Below are 23,410 nucleotides of genomic sequence, written 5' to 3' on the forward strand. Positions count from 1 at the left end.
GCCTTGGACTCAGAAGCAGAGCCGCTGCCCACTGCGCCAATCAGCCGTCAAAAATAAGAATCGAGTAAAGTCAAAATGGCTGACGCGCCGTGTGCCACTTATACGCCGTGCTACTTTAATAGATGCCTACTTACTGTACACCAATGTCTTTTAAATACCCAGATATTGAAGATATAGAAACCTTATTTAGCCAGTATAGCATGCATTTTGTCCAAAGTCAGTGAAAACGCTCCGCGCACATCTCACTTCACAACCGCGGAATGATACTTCAGAAACTTTTCCCAATTTCCCCATTTTGTGACAAACTTTTAGAACATCCGACGACGTCAACTGCTAAATAGAATGAAGTGATAAACTGCCTGTTCGAGAAACCATCCTAAAGTGGAGTGGTTTTTGATGCCTCATGCATATTACTCGCGTAAACTGTTTCTGTATGTAAAACAGGTATAACAGGAATCGACAAGAGCGCCGGATTTAAATTTGCTAATACGAATTGTTCGGTGATTTTTTGACAGTTGTCACGTACAGACAACGCAATTAAAGAATATGGCCAAGTATTTCAAACCAACGTTGAGTTATTGTATAAAAAAGAAGAAAAATTTCATTAAAATTAAATCCGGCGCTTTTGTTGGGAAATAAATATATATAATATATACATATATATATATATATACATATATATATATACATATATATATATGTATATATTATCCGTTTAAATGCTGAGCGAAAGAAACTTTAAGCAATTAAGGTGACTAGACGTAAAACACCTTTTTACGATAAACGCTTAGGTGTATATTATATTATAATTATGCGCTTTTTCCATAACCGCACCAGAAAGAGAATATTTTTTTTCCGGCTACACCGGAAAACTACTTCTAGAATACGGTGCTGCCACCAAGAATGGCAAAAACCATTTTGTTATATGAGCAACAACCCAACAACACGAGGCAACGTAAGTTGGAACATTAGAAACGGTTTGATACAATACATTAGAATATATACGAACCTTTTGCGCTAAGCGAATTTACCCCTAAAAGATTCCTTTCGCTCGGCATTATATTTTTAGACAGTTTTTTTTAAGAATAACAATAAAACAGTTGATAAATTAGCATACTAACATTTTTTTTTATTACAATGATAAGTCACTTTGTCAAAGTTTCTACATTTGTTTTTATATTACATTTAATTTCACAGACTAGACTTAAATATTAACATTCATAAATATAATACAAAAAGACGACCGATAAACCCAAAACGGCACGTCTGTAATGTAATAGTTTCCCATAAAAAAATAAAAGCCATAGTTTTGTGTGTAACAACCCTTATATGCTAATTTTAAACAGCGTTCAAAAATAAAACTCCATTTTTGCTTACGAGTGCAGCGTTCTACATCTGAAACAAAATAATACCAACTCAGTACTTTTAACTTGTGCACTTTAATTAACTATTTACACGCATAATGGTTATCAATACAAAATATAAGTGAACAAGCAATTTCGAAATGGGAACAAGATTAAAAATTTAAAATGTTCAGGAATTAAAAAATATACATGTATATATATTTTCTAGTTATATTTCTAGGTCACTGTGCAAACGAAAATATTGTAGGCATACATATGTTTTATACATTACGAAACTAGTTGTTCAAGTAAACCGTACCGATTTTTTTCGGACACTATATAAGCTTTGTATATAAATATATAGGCAGAAAGGCGTTGCATTCGAGACACCATCGGATCAGAAAGCAAATTCATCAAAGAACAATGTATAGACACTTCACATCAATGCAAATAAGTAAAAAGTATCGAGAAAGAAGTGCCAGTGCCAAAACCAGATATTGGTTTAATACAACTGCAATCACCATAATAGGTCAGCCCATTACAATCCTAGCCTGAATCATTATTTACCAGCAGGTGGCATTGCAGTGTTAACTTGAAATGAAATATAAAAAAAGAAGTAAAATGTAACCTTCAGGTTACTTTATGAAAGCTTCTGCTAGACCTAACAAAGGATTTCTATACTAGTCGCAAGCTATAACATAAAGCTAGTTTTGCAATTTACGCATCGTTAATATCGTTATTAGTTAATACAAGTATAATATCAACATAATATATCTCGACAAATCGTAAAACAACAACTATTTTAGTCATCCATTGTAGGAAAAATCAATACTTAGAAAACGTCAACGGCGCCACTGGCTATTTACAAACCTTCCAAATACCAAACTAGGTGGCGCTGATGGTAGCGGAATATTAAATTTTGGTTATAATATTTTTTCGTTTATAAAAAAATGTTTTAAAATGTAAAAAAGTGATGCATTTTACTTCGATAGGTGATCATGTGATATTTACGCAAGAAAAGTTTGACTTTATCGAGCGACAGTTAGTCTTTTTGTGGGAAATCCTAAGTCGCGCTATCGAAGTTTTTTGAATCGCGAGGTATATATACGGACGGCGCGGCATAACTGTTGGAAGTGTTTCTTTAGTGTGATGCCACTACTGTATAGATCACTAGCTGTCGTTAGAAGGTCTATCGCACGTGACGCGCGCTCCCGGGCCCGCTCCCTGTAACGTGCGCCGCGGACGTTCGCCCGCGCGGCTGCGACGTCGGCGACGCACCTTCCTCGGGCAGCCCGCTCAATTGAACCTCACGCGGTTTTAGTTAACTCGTTAGCTTAGCTCCTGTTTAAATGATCTCGCACTTCTATAACCATGGCGGCGAGAAACGTTCTCGAATGCCAGATTTTTGAACTGATCACACTACTTATCTTTTTCCTAGTAATGAATTTGCTGATTGCACTGCAATATGAGCCAAAATATGCATATATTACGATTACCCAAGACTAGAACTTATTCAGGTTGAGGGAGCACTACTATAACAATAGTCAACATAAAGAGGTTTTTCGCGAGAAATCATTTAAAGACAAGCTAGCAAGCTAAAAAAGCATTATTTAAATTTCTTATAAACGCCTCATTTAATTTTTTTACTAAAATCTTTTATTATAGATATTAGTTAATTTTAATTTCTCATTAAATTAACCCAATATACGGAAATTTCGGTTAAAAGTCGGCTGTCAGGTTTAGCCAACAAAACGCGATGCACGTGGGGCTCTGGCCTGGTCGTAAGAGCCAAGTGCCATAATGTATGTACCTATCGATATTATGCTGTCAATATGAAGTAGCTTTCATCCGCGGTAACTTAATGTTGTTATATTGTATAGATACGTAATGTCATTATCGGTCTATGCAATGGAAACGACTCTTTTTGTGAGGAAGCATCTGTCTGTACGTATGAAACGTTTTAGATGTCACACAACAACTTGACAGAAGGACGCGTCTTAATAGCAGTTTAGCATATCTTAATTAAAGATTAAAATATCTGGACCACTGTTTTCGTAATCGAGGTCGATTAAAATTTATAATAAAATCCTACGATTTATCACAGAGGAAGAGACCGAAGTAGTGAGAGAAAACTAAAAAACTGGCTGCTGTAAAAATTATTTACCGGCTAGACGACTGTTAAAAACCAACTTTCGAAATTTAAAATTAAATTTTCATTTTAAAACTTTAACACTAGAATGACATGAACTTGTAATTATCACAGTTTTATTATCACAGGCACTTATAAAGCGTTCATACATACAACATGTTACCACTAATGTTAGGCGATGGTGATAAATACATTCGTTAACTTAAAACTAAAGCGAGGAGGGTTCCAAACGCGCCCTGGTCAAGAAGAGCCCACAACAAACTTGGCGGCTTTTTTTGTTATCACCATGTTATCACCAGTTTAATTAATATTAAGCTATGATGTTAGAGCACTTCATATCCAAGCTTTTTTATCATACATGTAATCCTATTATTACGTACGCATCAAAAGTGCTATCTATGGGCCTACTTGAATAAAGATATTTTTGACTTTGACTATGTAATATTAGGATTTGTCTATAAGTTTACGTTTTATAACTTTGAACTTATTTAGAGACATCCCAAGGACTTGATCTGGAAAATGGTTATAAAATGATATACCTACATACAATTACCCTTTAATGAATTACTAATTTTATGCAGCCCAATAACAGTCCACTTTCATTTTAAATATTGTTATATTTTTTCGTCCCTAATTCGCACATCAAAGCTCTGGAACGACCTTCCGGCTTCCATTTTACCCGATACCTATAATATAGGTTCCTTCAAATGCAGAGTGAATAGGCTTCTCCTAGGCATCCTAGGCCGCATAATCACTTATTTTCAGGGGTGAAAGCTAGTCTACACATACACAGAAAATAAAAAAAATGTACTTACATAAATTAAATTTTCAAATATGTATTGATTATCGTCCGTCATACCGTCATAATGACATTGCACATCTAGTTTGGTAACATTGCATTTTACAGTCGGGCGGTATTAGGCGCATGACCTAAAAGCTAATGCGCTGAGAAAGCCGAGAGTGTAACAAGTAACCATACGCGTTTATAACTGACCATTGCACAATTTTTTTTGGTCGAAATAGATTCTTAGTCACTCGTGATTAGAGCCTCGATTACTATTCCCGGCGGAGTGTAAATATATTTAAACTATTAGACTTCTTTCTGATCTAAACTGGACGTTTTCAATTATTAACAATAGACCAAAAAGCTAAAATATTAATTATTTTTTTGTTTGAGACGTAAGACGTAAATACGTTTGTATACGTCCCATGTGGTCTCATTTTCATCGGAACAAGCTCTGTTGAAGGAATCCTGGAGCAATTTCAGGGAACTCTTCAAATATTATATGGACACCTATAGCGATTTGAGTATTTTTTAAAGTAACTTTAGCACTACCTATCGAAAAGCACCATTTGGTATTACACTGGTTGTGATTATGGTATATAGTAGGTAAGCAATTAATGCTCGTCACAGTAAAGCTGATGGTGAAGTGTCGGGAGAACTCCTCAAACATTAACGCCCGGGCTTCGGGAAAGGCAATCTTAATATATAAAAATCTCCTGTCACGATGTTTGTCCGCGATGGACTCCTAAACTACTTAACCGATTTTAAATTAAATTGGCACACCGTGAGCAGTCTGGTCCAACTTAAGAGATAGGATAGCTTAGATCTTTAATTATAGTCACAATTTTATTTTATTGCAAATTATTTGTCTATAATTAATTGACAGTCACATGTTATACTCATTTAAGGCTTAGCGATACTGAATACTTTAAAAACAAAATCAAACGCAGACGAAGTCGCGGGCAACAGCTAGTATTTTATAAATATTTAATAAAAAAAAAACATTTTAAGTGGTACTAAATACAAACTGCTGCAGATTTTTTTTTACGGGCGAATGGCGCAATAGGCAGCAACCCTTCTTTTTGAGGCTTTGGGTTCGATACCAACAACTGGAAAATGTTTGTGTGATGAACATTAATGTTTTTCAGTCACTTGGTGTTTTTATGAATTTTAAAAGTATTTATGTTACACAACGCTACGAAAATCTTCAACAAACAATATTCTATTCTAAAGATTATAAAGAGTATACTCTTTATAATATAATATTAGCATATATTATAGTTTGAAAATCTGCAGCTGGCAAATTTTGGCGCTCGTCACTTCAGCTAACTTCGTTAAAGATGAATCAAGATGCCTTTTCCATGAAGGGCAAAACTCCCTTGGACATCTAATCTAACATTTAGCTGTGTATATTTAGTAGTAAAAAATGTACACAACTCTATGAAGGGTATCTCACCTCGGGCCCTCTAGGTTGCATAACCAATTTGTTGGCTCGGCGGCCGGGATCACCTGGTGACGCAATTACTACAATGTATATTTCCTGCTACCAGGGACGCCACCACAGTATAGGTCTCGTGCGTATAGCAAAACCAGTTTTAATTCTTCAACATCAATTTTAAAAGCCATGTTTCCTGGTTTTACTGCAAGTTGATGATGCAATCATCATACCCCTAATCGTTACCCGGGAGACGTCAAAAAGAGAGGTGTATCCCATTCGGTAGTTTAAGCCACCACAGTGGCGCACCCTAGCGAGACATCAGCCTAAGCTACCCATTACCGGTAATGTCCACGGTGCGCTAGCCAGGCCCTAGGCGCAGGTCTGCAGCAGCGGCGCGCTGGCCTCGGCCGTGTAGGCGCGCACGGGGCTGAAGGCGAAGGGCGGGAACTTGCCGGGCGCCAGCTCGAAGGCGCTCCACTGCTCGCGGCGCGTGGACACGGCGTAGCGGCGCCACGCCAGCTGCCAGTTGCGATGCGCGCGCAGCGAGCGCACTTGCAGCTCCTGCACAGGGAACCCTAGTTGGCAGATAGTTCTGCAGCGACCGTAGCGCTATTGCAAAGCTGACAATATGTTTATTTTGTTGCGGTAGCGGTCTCCACATTACCAAAATAGATGGCGCCACGAAAATCCTGCATCACGCTAGCAAAGTGTTCCAAAAATTTACTATATAAACTTTAAAAAGATGAATGTTCAGACCTCGGTCCCCGAGCACGATTACCCGCTCGAAGGAAGATCTTCCTATTTCTACGGTCGAGCGTACAGTTGCAATTTTGAGAATTTAGAAATAAATCAATCAATAAATAATGTTATAACATATATAATGTATTGACATTATATATGTTTATTGATAGTAACTAAAGTAGGTAAATTTTATACGTAAGTAAATAAAGCGCGTTAGTAAATTATATACTAAATTAAATAAAGTGAGCAAATTAATTATAAAATGTAAGTAAATGAAGCAAGTAAGTAAATAGTTTTACTTAAGTAAATAAAGCGAGTAACTAAATAATGTTAGGTAAATAATGTAAACAACGTGAGTGAATAAAAAAGTTGATCAAATAAAGTACATAATGCAAATGAGTAAATATTATATTTCAGTAAACAAAGCAAGTAAATTATATTAATAAATAATTTACGTAAGTATCTAATGTAAGTAAATTATATAAGTAAGAAAATAACTTCTCTTAAGTAAATAAAGTGAGTAAATAAATAATGAACGTAAGTTAATAATGTGTATAAGTAAATATAGCAACTAAAATAAATTATGTACGTAAGTAAATAAAGCCAATAAATAAATAAATAAGGACAATAAATTATATAAGTATATAATTTATCTTAAGTAAATAAAGCGAGTATGTAAATGATTTACGTAAGTAAATAATGTATGTAAGTAATAATGTATAAAAGTAAATAACGTGTGTGAGTAAATAATATACGTAAGTAAAAAAGCAAATAAATACGTAAATACGTATTTATTATTAATTGTTAATTAATTTAATGTGAGGAAATAATGTAAGTAAGTACGTAAGTAAATTATGTATGTAAGTATACAAATTACGTAAGTAAATAATGTACGGAAGTGCATAATATACTTAATCAAATAATGTATGTAAGTAAATAACGTACGTTAGTCAATTATGTACGTAAGTAAATAATGTTAATAAGTATTTAATGTGAGGAAATAATGTAAGTAAGTACGTAAGTAAATTATGTATGTAAGTATATAAATTATGTAAGTAAATAAGTAAATAATTACTATTTACATCATTGATGTTTAAAATTAAACGATGTGAAATAAATCTTGACGATGTAAACATGTCTCGCTATAGTAGTACAATGCTTTGAGGCTAATAACTTAGCTCTTAACGGAAAAAAACGAAGAGTATTAAATTTACGTTACCGAATGTTAAATAAGTAAAAACCATTGCACAACTTAATAATGAGGAGTTGGATTTGGTGGATACGACAATCTTTTTAGGAATGACGTTAGATGCTAAGATTCAATGGGGCCCACATATAAATAATTTAGCGAACAGACTTAGTACTGCAGCATAAAAAATATTCGTCATATGACAAATATAGAAACTGCTAGGCTTGTGTATTTTAGTTATTTTCACAGCATTATGTCCTATGGCATTTTATTATGGGGTAATGCTGCTGATATAGATTCTATTTTCGTCCTGCAGGAAAGGGCTGTTCGTGCGATATATAAAATGGGCCCAAGAGTCATTAAGGGATAAATTTAAAGAAGTTAATATAATGACGGTGCATAGTCAGTACAAATATGAAAATTTAATTTAGTCCATAAAAATATACCAAAATTTAAAAAGAACATGGACTGTAACAATAAATATTAGAAGCAAAAATAAACTCGTTGTGCAGTTTACTAAAGTTGCAAGTTCGTTCAAGGGCAATTTTATATTATTTTATAACAAATTACCAAATGAAATCTTTGAGATGTCTCTTAATAAGTTTAAAGTTTATATAAAACGTAAGCTTACAGAAAAATCCTATTATAATATTAAGGATTACTTAAACGATAAAAAAGCTAAGGTGTGAATTGCTCTAGCTTCGTAGCTTAATATAAATTAACTGGAAGATGGTGATAACAAAAACATTAAAAATACCCGGCTAGGTTTTTTTTTGCACTTCTTAGACCAGGGCACGATTGGAACCCTCGTAGCTTTAGATTTAAGTTTTGCGAACGAAGTTATCACCATACATTCACAATTATGTAAACAAATATGTATGAACGCTTCATAAGAGCCATGAAACATGAAAAAAGAAATTTTGAATTTGAATTTATGTAAGAAAATAATGTACGTAAATTATATAAGTAAGTAAATAACGTGAGTGAGTAAATAATGTATGTTAGTATTTAATAAACGTAAGTAAATATTGTATGTATGTATACAATGTAAATGAAGTAAATAATGTAAGTATGTACGTAAGGAAATGTAAGTAATGTATGTTAGTAATAAGTAAATAATATATGTGAGTAAATTATGTATGTAAGTATATAATTTACGTGAGTAAATAATATAAATAAGTATATTATGTAAAAAAGTAAATAATGTATGTAAATAAAGGAATCATTTATATAATTAAGTAAATAAAGCGAAGAGTAAATATTGTACGTTAGTAATTAATGTATGTAAGTAAAAAATGTACGTAAGAAAATAAAGTAATAAGTAAATAGTATACGTAAGTATATAATGTATGTAGGTTTATAAAATTATATTATATTGAGTAAATAATGTACTTAAGTAAATATTTTACTTAAGTAAATAATGTACTTAAGTATATAATGTACTTAAGTAAATAATGTTTTTATGTTAATAATGTACTTAAGTAAGTAATGTACTTGAGTTAATAATGTACGTAAGTAAATAATGTACTTAAGTAAATAATGTACTTAAATAAATAATGTATTTAGGTATATAATGTACTTAAGTAAATAATGTATTTTAGTAAATAATGTTTTAAAGTAAAAAGTGTATTTAAGTTAATAATGTACTTGAGTAAATAATGTACTTAAGTAAATAATGTATTTAATTAAATAATTTCATTAAATAAATAATGTTTTAAGTAAATAATGTACGTGAGTTAATAGTGTACTAAAGTAAAAAATGTACTTAAGTAAATAAATATACTTGAGTAAATAATGTACTTAAGTAAATAATTTATTTAAGTAAATAATGTACTTAAGTAAGTAATGTACCTAAGTAAATAATGTATTTAAATAAATAATGTATTTAAGTAAATAATGTACTTAAGTAAATAATGACCTTAAGTAAATAATTTATATAAGTAAATAATGCACTTAAATAAATAATGTACTTCAGTAAATAATGTACTTGAGTAAATAATGAATTAAAGTAAATAATGTAATTGAGTAAATGTGTACTTAAGTAAATAATTTATTTAAGTAAATAATGTACTTGAGTAATAATGTATTTAAGTCAATAATGTAATTGAGTAAATAGTGTACTTAAGTAAATAATATATTTAAGTAATTAAGTACTTAAGTAAATAATGTACTTAAATAATGTACGTAATTAAATAATGTATTAAAGTAAATAATGTATTTATAAAAATAATGTACTTGAGTAAATAATGTACTTAAGTGAATGATGTGCTTAAGTAAATAATGTACTTAAGTAATTAATGTACTTAAGTAATTAATGTACTATAGTCAATAATGTTTTAAGTAAATAATATACTTGAGTAAATAATGTCCTTAAGAAAATAATGTACTTAAGTAAATAATGTACTTGAATAAATAGTGTACTTAAGTTAATAATGTATTTAAGTAAATAATGTACGTAAGTAAATAATGTACGTAAGTAAATAATGTACTTGTGTAAACAATATACTAAGTAAATAGTGTACTTAAGTAAATAATGGATTTAAGTAAATAATGTATTTAAGTAAATAATGTAATTGAGTAAATAATGTACTTAGGTACATAATAATGTATTTTAGTGAATAATGTTTTTAAGTAAAAAGTGTATTTAAGTAAATAATGAACTTGAGTAAATAATGTCTTAAGTAAATAATGTACTTGAATAAATAGTGTACTTAAGTTAATAATGTATTTAAGTAAATAATGTACGTAAGTAAATAATGTACTTGTGTAAACAATATACTAAGTAAATAGTGTACTTAAGTAAATAATGGATTTAATTAAATAATGTATTTAAGTAAATAATGTAATTGAGTCAATAATGTACTTAGGCATATAATAATGTATTTTAGTAAATAATGTTTTTATGTAAAAAGTGTATTTAAGTAAATAATGTACTTGAGTAAATAATGTCTTAAATAAATAATGTATTTAATAAATAATGTCCTTAAATAAATAGTGTTTTAAGTAAATAATGCACTTAAGTAAATAATGTTCTTCAGTAAATAATGTACTTGAGTAAATAATGTATTTAAGTAAATAATATACTTAAGTAAATAGTGTACTTAAGTAAATAATGTACTTCAGTAAATAATGTAATTAAGTAAATAATTTATATAAGTAAATAATGGATTTTAGTAAATAATGAACTTAAGTAAATTATGTACTTAAGTAAATAATGGTCTGAAGTAAATCATGTATTTATGTAATTAATGTACTTAAATAAGTAATGTTCTTGAGTAAATAATGTCTTTAAGTAAATAATGTACTTAAGTAAATAATGTACCTAAGTAAATAATGTATTTAAGTTAATAATGTTCCTAAGTAAATAATGTCCTGAAGTAAATAATGTACTTGAGTAAATAATTTACTTAAGTAAATAATGTACTCGAGTAAATAATGTACTTAAAAAAGTAATGTACTTGAGTAAATAATGTATTTCAGTAAAAAATGTACTTAGGTAAATAATGTACTTAAGTAAATAATGTCCTTAAGTAAATAATGTACTTAAGTAAATAATGTACTTAAGTAAATAATGTACTTAAGTAAATAATGTACTTGAGTAAATAATGTCCTTGAGATAATAATGTATTAATGTATTAATAATGTTATAACGCAAATAATGTACTTAAGTAAATAATGGAAACAAGTAAATAATGTATTTAAGTAAATAATGTATTTAAGTAAATAATGTACTTCAGTAAATAATGTCCTTAAGTAAATCATGTATTTAAGTAAATAATGTCCTTAAATAAAATGTTTTAAGTAAATAATGTACTTAAGTAAATAATGTACTTGAGTAAATAATATACTTAAGTAAATAGTGTACTCAAGTAAATAATGGATTTTAGTAAATAATGAACTTAAGTAAATTATGTACTTAAGTAAATAATGTTCTGAAGTAAATCATGTATTTATGTAATAAATGTACTTAAGTAAGTAATGTACTTGAGTAAATAATGTCTTTAAGTAAATAATGTACTTTAGTAAATAATGTACCTAAGTAAATAATGTCCTGAAATAAATAATGTACTTGAGTAAATAATGTATTTAAGTAAAAAATGTACTTAGGTAAATAATGTACTTAAGTAAATAATGTCGTTAAGTAAATAATGTACTTAAGTAAATAATGTACCCAAGTAAATAATGTATTTAAGTAAATAATGTACGTAAGTAAATAATGTACTTGTGTAAATAATTTACTTAAGTAAATAATGTACTCGAGTAAATAATGTACTTAAAAAAGTAATGTACTTGAGTAAATAATGTATTTAAGTAAAAAATGTATTTAAGTAAATAATGTACTGCAGTAAATAATGTCCTTATTAAATCATGTATTTAAGTAAATAATGTACTTAAATAAATAATGTTTTAAGAAAATAATGTACTTAAGTAAATAATGTACTTGAGTAAATAATATACTTAAGTAAATAGTGTACTCAAGTAAATAATGGATTTAAGTAAATAATGTACTTAAGTAATTTATGTACTTAAGTAAGTAATGTACTTGAGTAAATAATGTACTTAATTAAATAATGTCCTTAACTAAATAATGTTTTTATGTTAATAATGTACTTAAGTAAGTAATGTACTTAAGTAAATAATGTGCTTAAGTAAATAATGACCTTAAGTAAATAATGTTTTTATGTAAATAATGTACTTGAGTGAATAATGTATTTAAGTAATGTACTTAAGTGAATAATGTATATAAGTAAATAATATAAATAAGTAAATAATGTAGGTACGTTAATAATGGAAGTAAGTAAATAATATACTTGATCTTTTAAAAAAGTAAGTGAGTCGTCACGGGACGCCTGGTCGATGTGAAACTGTTCTTTATAAGTTACTAGCTGACCCGGCGAACTTTGTTCCGCCTTAATGTCAATAAATAAGCAGATTTTTTTTTTATTGGAAAAAATACAAAAAAAATTAAATTTCTACATCAATCATTCATAATTATTTCTGTATTTTAGTACATAGGTTGCTCTTCATTTAAGTACCTTGTGATACACGACATTTTTTGTTTTATTATCAGGTGCAAAAACAAACAACGCAGATGGTCTTCCGACCCGTGAACATGCCACGTATAATTGACCATGGGAAAAACATGAATGTTCTAGATTTAAACCACAAACTTTTAAGGATTGGCCTTGTGATTTGTTGATGGTCATGGCAAATGCAAGACGTATCGGAAATTGAAGTCTTTTAAATTCAAACGGCATATCGGTTGGGATCATCGGTATCCTCGGAATGAGAACTTGCTCACCTTTGAATTTTCCTATCATTATCGTAGCGTAAATTACATTGTTCATCAATTTTCTAACCACCAAACGCGTACCGTTGCACAGTTTTGGTTGGTTTATGTTTCGAAGCATGATTACTACGGAGCCAACCTTTAGGCGTAAATTGTGCGGTGGTAAGCCAGGCACGTCCAAAGAGTTTAAAAATTCAATTGGATAGTTGGTGGCTTCATCTTCATTTGTGACGCAGTCAATAGATTTGAATGAATGCATTGTTCCAATGATCTTATTTTGAATTATGTTGTTTAGGTCATCTACATCTTTATTCTTAGCCGCTAAAATTGCTCGCTCACTCATCCATTCATAATTTTTGTAGTTAGAAATAATTTCTGGAAATACATTGTTGATAAGTTCGTCTTTTGATGAGACAAAATTACAGAAATTATTTGGAAATGATATTAATCCGCTTGATTCATCGACAGGTACTTGACCATTACCGATAGTCAGCAATTGCTCCGAGAAATCTTCAGCAGATGTATCATTAAGCAATGCAACTCTCATGTTTGTTGTCAGTTGCAGTTTCTTCACATGGCGCCATAGATTTGACGATTTGAGGCAAGCGTTTATTTCGTCGGCAGCCGTAGATCTTGGAATTACTGGCAGTATTTGGCGGAAATCACCAGAAAGTAAAATCATTGCTCCTCCAAAACATCTCGAGTCATTGCGTAAATCTTTTAATGTTCGGTTAAGTGCTTCTAATGCACGTTTATGCGCCATTGTGCATTCGTCCCAGATGATGATTTTCGATACCGCTAAAACTTTGGCCATTGCTGAGTGTTTTGCAATATTACACGTTGGTTCTTCAATAGTTTGAAGATTTAACGGTAATTTGAATGCTGAATGAGCCGTACGGCATCCTTCTAACAATGTGGCTGCTATTCCAGAAGAAGCAACTGCAACCGCTATGTTAGATCTCGCCCGAACAGTTGCTAAAACTAATGACATGAGGAATGTCTTGCCAGTTCCACCAGGGGCATCTAGGAAATATAAACCACCATTTTCATCATCGATTGCCTTCATTAAAGTATCATAAACTTTCTTTTGTTGGTAATTCAACAGGGGTACATTCGTTTGAACTACTAAATCTAATTCCTGGTGATCATATTCACGTTCCCGTTCCAATTCTCGATTAAATGCGTCATTCATTTCACGATATGGTGCTGGCATTCCTAACCTGATTAATAAATTACCGCACATGAGGTAACACATATCTTCGATCAAGAGTAAAGCACGATTATGTATCTCCTCATTCATCTCAATATCGTGATTTCTGGAACTGACACGAATTTGATGTAAAATATCTTCTGACATATTATCCTTGTATTTGTGCCACAGGTTACATGGGTTTGATGGAAAACATGTCGAAATTATGATAGCGAATAATGTGCGTATCTGACTTGGAGATGCACAGATAATGGCTTCAGCGATTGTCGTATCCCAATGACTATCGTTTTCTAATAACTTCAATTCTTCACATGCAGCACGATATGTTGGGAATATTACACCATTAACAGTTCGTAGTGACTCAAATGACGTTGGCCCACGCACATTTACCAGCAACAACCGCAAATAGAAACATTCATTATTCTTTGGATGAACTGTATACATACGACCAAGAGCATCAGTAGAACGCACATCTGGATACCCAGGAACCGCATCGCCTTGCTTCCGTCTTTGAAAATTCTTCGATGAAGCATTCCAAGTATAATAACGTGGCATCTCCGAGTAAAGCAAAGTTCGTGCAAACTGATCGCTTTGGCAGATTGCAAAAAAACTGGTCAATGTAGTTGCTGGAGGTGTTTCAGCACGTTGCGTAGCATTCGAAGCCGTGAAATATAATCGTTGACCATTCTCCAGATGCACCGCCAAATGCGTAACAGTAGGATGACGTTCGTGAATGGGAAATGCGAATATACGCCAAATCGCTTCATTACAGTTAACATAACGACCAACTTGATAGCGTGAAATTTCATCGTTGGTATTCGAGGATTGCAATCCAAAAACCGCCATATCACTGCCTTTCGTGACATATTTGCAAATATATTTTATGGACTTAACTGAATTGCAGTATTCAACGTTGCAATGTGTCTTGAACGATTTAGAAATAAGTGGCGAATATGGAACAATCCAACTGTTGTCGACAACGAAATCCATTCTTTTCACTTTCGTTGTGACAGTTCGACCGTTGTCATCTGGTGATCGACGCCGATACAGCGGATAACCATCATTGCCAGTGACAGTCTCCGCCGTTAATTTCCGTGGATATCGTTTAGAGCACTTTCCATCGACCATGCAAGGTGATTGGGGATTGATGGCACCACACGGTCCATGAATCATATTAGTAGTAACAACATCATGTAGGTCTGGATCGACTTCATAATCAGGAATCTCAGCACATATGATATCATCTATTTGGTCAGGCTGAATTCTTTCCACTAACCAAATAAGAATGTGTGCGTGCGGCAGGCCTCGCTTTTGCCATTCGATTGAATACATCCAGCATCGAGTATCTCCAAAGACGCGTTGTTTAACAATAAAGTTCATCAGGGACCGAATTTTTTGCCTGAATATACGTGCTGTGATGTCGTGTCTATCACTTGATGTTTGTCCGGGAAGCAGCAATTGAGTAATTTCTATCCATTTTGGATTACAGGTAAAAGTAATAAAGAGATCGGGCCGACCGTAATGACGAACATATGTCATTGCATCTTGTGCATATTCATGCATATGACGTGGACTACCAATGTATGTCGCCGGCAGAATAGTTAATCGACCAATATTAGCTGCATTTCCTTCAGTATTAACTGCATCACGTAAATGGATGTACTCCTCAGAACGCAGTTTGGCTTGGTTCAACCTAATGAATGTTAAACGTTCCGTTTCTATTTTTACATACATGTCAACGCAATACTGCTGAAACAATCGACGAAACCGCAGCAAATAGTTGTCAGCATTTTGACGAATCATCAAACGATATGCGTAATAATTCATTGAGCTAACTTTCTTTGTAGTTTCTTCACCTGAAATTAAAAATTTGATAATTAACCATTTCAAAGGCAAATTTTAAAGGCAAACAATACAGACATTAACCATTTTTTTAATAAGCATTATTTTAAATCAGTGTCTTTCACAAATAAATGAAATAAATTATGATACTGATACTCACCATTCAATGGATTTTTCATTTTAATATTAAAATAATATCCATCTTCTCCTTGCCAAAACATCAGCGGGTATTGCAATGTGTCATATGATCGATGAGTTTCAGATATTTGTTGCAGTTGCCCAGTATCGCGACGTGTAAGCACAATATCGCGTTTTTCCAATTGTTCACCAACAATCAGGATGGCAACTTCGTCTACTGTTGGAGCATTAAATGTCCTTTCGTGTGTTCCAGATGGTCGTTTATCTGCTTTGATAACAACTTTATAGTCATCACTTGGCATGCGCTCTAAAGCACTCTTAAACAACCTGACCAACGCATGATGTTCATGAAGCAGACACTGCAAGTCTTGAAGAATTGCTCGCTTCATTCCTGCATTGATCTCTAGGCGTCGATCAAGTTGTTCTTCCATGTTGCCCATGAAATATATTTGTAAAAATTTATTCTGTGTATCTTCGAAAGGTAGTAATGATCCAATTCGATGATGAATCTGTCCTTGTATCTACAAAATAAAAACCAGACAGTATTAACTGGGTTATAAACACTTTTTTCGGTGGGAGAGTAGAGTTCAGAATTAGCAAATATACTACATAGGTACCAATAGATAAAGTAAGTTATTCTTTAACTACATTCTATATAAGTACAAAAATAAATACCTTAAATGTCGGATTAAATCCCCGTTCTTCGATAATATCTGCCCCAAATGACGTCATCTGGAAACAACCATTGTATTTTTGAGTATTTGCAAGAAAGTGGCGTGATTCTTGTGTTTCGCCACAAAGCAATGAATACAATGGCTCAGGTGGCGGAGTCAACAATGGCAATTTCACTTTACCATTAAGGCAGCATAATCCAGGCGTTTCTCCGGAAAACTTTAATGCACCACAATACTCGCAAACTACGTCCATTTGCCCAATGCAAACGCTAGGATGCAAGCTGTAATCATTGCTGCAATCGTATTGAAACGCTGCTCGATTCAAATCAGCACTTGATAAATATCTTGTTCTGCGTCGCAAATTATCTATTTGTTGACCTCTGTTGTTCGCTCGACGATTCTGCATTGCCAACCGAGCTGTTTCACGGGCTGCTTCACTTTGCTCTCGTGATTGAGAAGCACGAAGTCGAGCCATACTATCGCGGCGCTGTTCACGTGCAATTTCTTGTTCTTCTTCAGTCCTTTCATTTGCAGTATTTCGTATTCTTCTTGCATCACGGCTTTGTCGGGAAAGATTCGATCGTCTTGGTCGCGGCATTATTAATTAAACTTCACTTCACCTAAAAACTTAAATTTTTAACCATACCGAGTTTTATAGTTCACTTCACTGTTTATACGAATGGGCAATTGGGCAATAATGTTAATTATTTATTTAATAGAAATAGTTATATTATTGATTTCTTACAAATATCAAATAGTCATCCATACGTCATTACATAGCTGTCATTATACGTCAATTTTGTTATTCCAAGTCTGATTCTTTTTTGTTATACCACGTTTTATAGTGACTGACGTTACATGTCAAGTCACACGGGAATGATGTCGAACGGGATAAAAAGTATCCTATGTCCTTCTCCTGGCTCTAAACTACCTCCCTGCCAATTTTCAGCTAAATCGGTTCAGCCGTTCTTGAGTTATAAGTGAAGTAACTAACACGACTTTCTTTTATATATATAGATATTCATGAAATAACAAATTACGACGGCAATCAGATATAGCGTACTAAAAAGATAAAGAATTATATATTTGTTCCATAAACAATGACTGTTACTTAATTTTTTGTTAAAAACACAATAAAATATTTAAAAAATATATTTCAAAATTTAAAATTTGGTTGAAATCGCGACAACTACAACACATGTTACGCCACGCCAACAATCAATTTCACCCACGCCTATAGATGTTTCACAATAAAAATTATTCTTTATTTTCTAGTTTTGCGAAGAAAGAAGGAATTACCACCACCATAAGTATATCTTCTATATAAGTTGTGGTGTAGTGTTATGTCGGCGTCAACTTTCTGCAAGCCGACCTTCATTTAAAGGTGCAGAATGTAAAATTAAAACACCCCGACATTTCGCAATCTCTCACCAGTGGCTCCAAGTAGCAGCAGTGCACGCAGCGGCCACACCCCGGTAAACCACGACGGCACGTGGGCCAAACCTGGTAGAGGGGATCTGTGCACTTACGTGTGCAGGTTGCAAGCGGTCACCTCCCGCAACGTGTACAGAGTCTAACTCGGCGAGGAAGGCAACCCACGCTGATAAGCACAGGGATTGGCGGAATCGGCGGGTTAGCGAGGCCTGGTGGAAGGCTTAGGGCGGCGTTAGAGGTCAAAGAGAGCGCCGGCCAGACACAGCATCCAAGCCTCTCTCTGATTGTAGCGGTCCCCCGTTCCATCAGGTACAGAGAGGCGAGGACGAGAGGGTGCATCTGTTTCTGCGCGAAAATTTATGCACCAAAATATATCCTGCGCAAATGACTGTTTCTGTTTAATGGATTCCGAGAAGAGAAAGACTTGTGGCGATAGGCAGAAGTAGAGAGGTCTGGTTGTGATGCCAACTGGGTTTTGTCTGATGCCTGCACACAAGCGGCTCAGGGAGAGTGGTCGCTTTTGCACTGCACTAGGTTAACAGTATGGATTCGGCAGCACCCTGAGTGACGAAGCAGCCCTATTTAGGGAGGCACTGCTTCCCTCGCATAGCCGGGGAAAGGACTAGAAAAGGTGTCCTAAAAAAAGCTTAACCTATTCAAATACAGAGGAAGTAACCGTGGCTGCCTCTGCATCATATAAGTCGCGGTCGAAAGAGCAAAAAGAACGTAAATAACAAAATTAAATATCATACAGTAATACTTGGTGCGTGGAACGTGCGCACCCTCCTTGATCGAGAGACCAGCTTGTGTCCTGAGCGCAAAACGGCTATTGTTGCTCTCAGCGAAACACATTTAGCTGACGAAGGTGAATTGACGGAAAATGGAGGAGGGTATACCTTCTATTGGAAAGGAAATTCAGCGGCGGAGCCTAGAAGATCAGGTGTTGGTTTCGCGATTAAAAACAATATTGTAAGTAGAATGGAAGAATGTCCTATTCACATTTCGGACCGCGTAACATCACTACGATTGCACTTGGCCAATGACAACTTTTTAAACCTCATAAGTGTTTATGCACCAACGATGGACAAGAGTGAGGATATTAAGGACAAGTTTTATGAAGAGGTTACGCAGACTCTATCTAGAATTCGTCCTAAAGAACAGATACTCTTGATGGGTGACTTTAACGCCAGAGTCGGGCGTGATTTCGAAGCTTGGCCAAATGTCCTAGGAAGACATGGAGTTGGAAACATGAATAGTAACGGCCAACTGTTACTGTCTCTATGTGCCCAATTTAATCTGGCGATCACTAACACCATGTTTAGACTTCCAGCAAAATATAAGACCACCTGGATGCACCCAAGATCGAAACATTGGCACTTAATTGATTTTGCCATAGTGAGGCAAAGAGATGTTTCTCAGGTCCAAGTTACCCGTGTTATGCGGGGTGCACACTGTTGGAGTGACCACCGACTTGTAATTAGTAAGTTGAAGCTCCATCTTTATCCTCGTCGCCGTTCTCATGGGACCAAACATCAGTCGTTAAACGTTAGACGTCTGCAAGAAGAATCGACTAGGGAAGCTTATGTTCAAGCAGTTGGCGATATGGTTCGAGCAATAGAACTAGAAGACGGCGATCTGCTTGAGAAATGGTCAACTCTGTCATTGGAGCTAGCTAATACCACATCTCAGATATTGGGCTCCAAATCTCATAAGAGTGATGATTGGTATGACGAAAACAATCAAGCTCTCACTGAGGCGATTGCCAAACACAGAGCTGTTTTACGACTGCATCAAGATAAACAGGTTGAAGAAGTGAAACATAGCAATGTAGAACTCCGGAAGCTAGTGCGAGAAACGAAGGATAAATGGTGGAAAAATAAAGCTGACCACATACAGTGGCTCTCAGACACCCATCAGAGTGGAGAGTTTTATGAGGAGGTTCGCAAGTTAACTGGCTCGTCGATACGTTCCAAGGTTCCAATTAAATCACTTGATGGTACGCAGCTAATTGCTAACAAGAGCGACCTCCTTAAACGTTGGTGTGAGCATTATAACAACTTGCTCAACGTCGACCGACCCGTGGATCTACAATACATCGGCACGATAATGGCACTACCTACTGAATGGGAGCTAGACGAGCCACTGTCACTGAGTGAGGTCTCTATTGCAATACAGCAGCAACGCAATAATAAAGCGGTCGGCATTGACAATCTTCCTGGAGAGCTACTAAAATGTGGTGGAGACGAGCTACATAAAGCGGTCTGGAAACTTTTCATACGCATGTGGAGCGAAGAACGTATCCCAGCTGAGTTTCAGATTTCATGCATTTGCTCGCTATATAAAAATAAAGGCGATCGCTCGAACTGCAATTCATACAGGGGAATATCATTACTAGCATCTCCAGGAAAAGTCTTTGCGCGAATTCTCATGAACCGTTTACTGCCGCTATCGGAAAAATTACTGCCCGAGACACAATTTGGTTTCCGGCCAAACCGAGGCACATGTGAAGCTATCTTTTCTGTACGCCAGCTTCAAGAAAAAAGCAGAGAGCAGGGTCAGCAATTATTCCTATGCTTTGTTGATTTGGAAAAAGCTTTTGATAGCGTACCGAGGGAAGCTTTGTGGGTAGTATTAGCGAAAATTGGTTGCACAGAGAAGTTTGTGAGATTGATACGGCTTTTACATGATAACATGCAATGTTGTATAAAGATGCAGGGTGAGCAATCAGAATTTTTCAATGTCAGCTGTGGTGTTAAGCAAGGTTGCGTGCTTGCGCCGACTCTTTTTGCCCTGTACTTCTCAATTGTAGTAAGAGAAGCCCTGCAAACTTCTAATGAAGGCATTCGAATTCGCTTTCGAACCGATGGCGGTGTTTTCAACCTATCTAGACTAAGAGCGTATACCAAAGTGTCTTACGACATAATAACCGAAATAATGTACGCTGATGATTTGTGTCTTGTAGCGGAATCCCCGGATGGTCTGCAACACCTAATGACTAGTCTTGATGTGTCTTGTCGCAGGTTTGGTCTTAAGATTAATGTGACGAAGACAGAAGTAATGGCATTAGATACATCTATTGATGAGCCAATGGCCATAAAATTAGAGGACGAGTCACTTGGGCAAGTGCAGAAGTTCAAGTATCTGGGAAGCGTGATAACATCTAGGAGCCACCTTGACAGTGAGATAAATTGCAGAATAGGAGCAGCTGCTGCAGCTTTTGGCAAGCTGAGAGACAAGGTGTTCCGTTCACATGACATAAAACTATCTACCAAGGTGAGCGTCTACATGGCAGTGGTGCATCCAAATCTCTTGTATGGCTCTGAGACCTGGTGTCTTTACCGTAAACACATCCACACTCTGGACAGATTTCACATCAGATGTCTTCGAGATATAATGAATATTCACTGGTCGGATCGTGTTCGCAATACAGAAATATTAAGGCGAGCAAATGTCTGGGGTATCGAGGCATACTTGATGAGGCGGCAGCTACGGTGGTGTGGGCATGTCTCACGGATGTCTGACGAAAGAGTTGCAAAGCGCATCTTCTACTCTGAACTGCAAGATGGCAAGCGGAAACAAGGCGGCCAGCTTCTGCGGTACAAAGATGTGCTGAAGCGTCATATGAAGCAATGTTCCATAGTTCCGGCAAGTTGGGAGACCTTTACAAAAGACCGCTCACATTGGCGGCGCTTAGTAAACACGAACGTGACGAAGTTTGAGTGGAGGCGACTTAAGGCGCTTGATGCTAAACGCGATGAGCTAAAGGCCCGACAACCAGCGGCCTTATCATATAACTACATTGCCGGTGTGTTGACGTGTAGCGAATGCAGCCGCACGTTTAGCACAAAATCAGGTTATGCGAGTCATCTAAGGGCTCACCAGCGGCGCTCTCAGCCGGAATCTGAAACAGTCGCTGTGACCGAATACGGTTAGGATTGATTGATTGATATAAGTTGTATGTTATTTTTAGGGTAGGCAGTGCATTCGTTTATACATGAAATGCACGCCACTGATCATATCCCTTTTGATTTCAAATTCAAATTCAAAATTCAAAATCATTTATTTCAGGTAGGCCTACATTATAAGGACTTTTGAAACGTCAAGTATGTATGTTTGTAGTGACTCTACCACCGGTTCGGAAAGCAGATTCTACCGAGAAGAGCCGGCAAGAAACTCAGTAGTTGCTCTTTTCCAACATCAACATTTAAAATCATTTTTCTATCTTGCGGGAGATGAGAGCGAGGCTGGCTGCTTCCAATCTACCTTGTCATTGAGGAATTCATTAAATGTATGCAGATAACACTAATTTATGTCCGTTTCTGGTAATTGGATTGTTAATCTTACAGTTCATAGCGATAAAAAAGTGACGACAGAGGGGGCGTGGCGACTGAAGGGGCGTGTACTCACCAGCTGGAAGACCTGCTCGTGCGGCTCAGCCGCCTCCTTGCGGCGCGCGCGGAACCTTGTGTTGCTGGCGGGCGTCTTCTCGCTGCACGGCTTCTTGATGAAGATCACCACCTGCGCACGAGCGAGCATTTTTATTTGACATTAAGAGAGTGATTAATGGAATCCGGCATGGAGTCCATTTCAGTAGGTATGTGGCAACACCACATACCTACCTTTTCTTTGCGTGTCAAAGTAAAAGTCAAATATTACGTATACATACAGACATAAAAGTGAGTTGATGGCGATAACTAAATTCGTCAACTTGTCGAGTTCATGACAGCGACAACAGATCTCATCACAAATCTATGGATTGGCTTGTCTTTACCATATTGAAATTGACTTATTTTATGGTAATATGTGTACGTCGCAACTTAGTAAATAAACTGTTGCATGCTAGGTAAAATGAATACTTAGTTATAGTTTGCTGCGTTTTTGCTGGGTTCTATCAGGAACCATTTTTTATATAAGACTTATCTGTGGAAACCTGTTATTAGTTTTAAGTCAACCAATTTGCTAACTATTTAGAATCTACAATTGTTGGTTTTCCAATTAAAGAAAAATAAAATAATAAGATAATATGCATGTACTCCACATATAACCCTTCCTCTGGAGTCACTCAATCTATTGCTTCATTAAAATCCATTTCGTAGTTTAAACGATACAAGCGTACAAACAGCGGGAGCGACTTTCTTGTGTACTTAATAATAAAATAATAAAGAAAAAGAATATTAA

At 34.8% G+C, this 23,410-nt stretch overlaps 1 protein-coding gene across 1 annotated transcript in view; it reads right to left on the minus strand.

The window, feature by feature from the left end:
- Window positions 1-683: 683 nt before the first annotated feature.
- Window positions 684-23,410, minus strand: part of LOC120626822 (F-box only protein 9) — a 40,374-nt gene continuing 17,647 nt past the window's right edge. Inside the window, exons 9-11 of the mRNA XM_039894583.1 lie at window positions 22,640-22,750; window positions 6,054-6,275; window positions 684-1,395 (exon numbers count right to left, since the gene is read on the minus strand). Coding sequence (XP_039750517.1) covers window positions 6,084-6,275; window positions 22,640-22,750 — 303 coding nt within the window. The 3' untranslated portion in view covers window positions 684-1,395; window positions 6,054-6,083. The remainder of the gene's footprint in view (window positions 1,396-6,053; window positions 6,276-22,639; window positions 22,751-23,410) is intronic.

The sequence above is a fragment of the Pararge aegeria genome, chromosome 10 (assembly GCF_905163445.1).
Source record: "Pararge aegeria chromosome 10, ilParAegt1.1, whole genome shotgun sequence".
Taxonomy (NCBI): Eukaryota; Metazoa; Arthropoda; class Insecta; order Lepidoptera; family Nymphalidae; genus Pararge; species Pararge aegeria.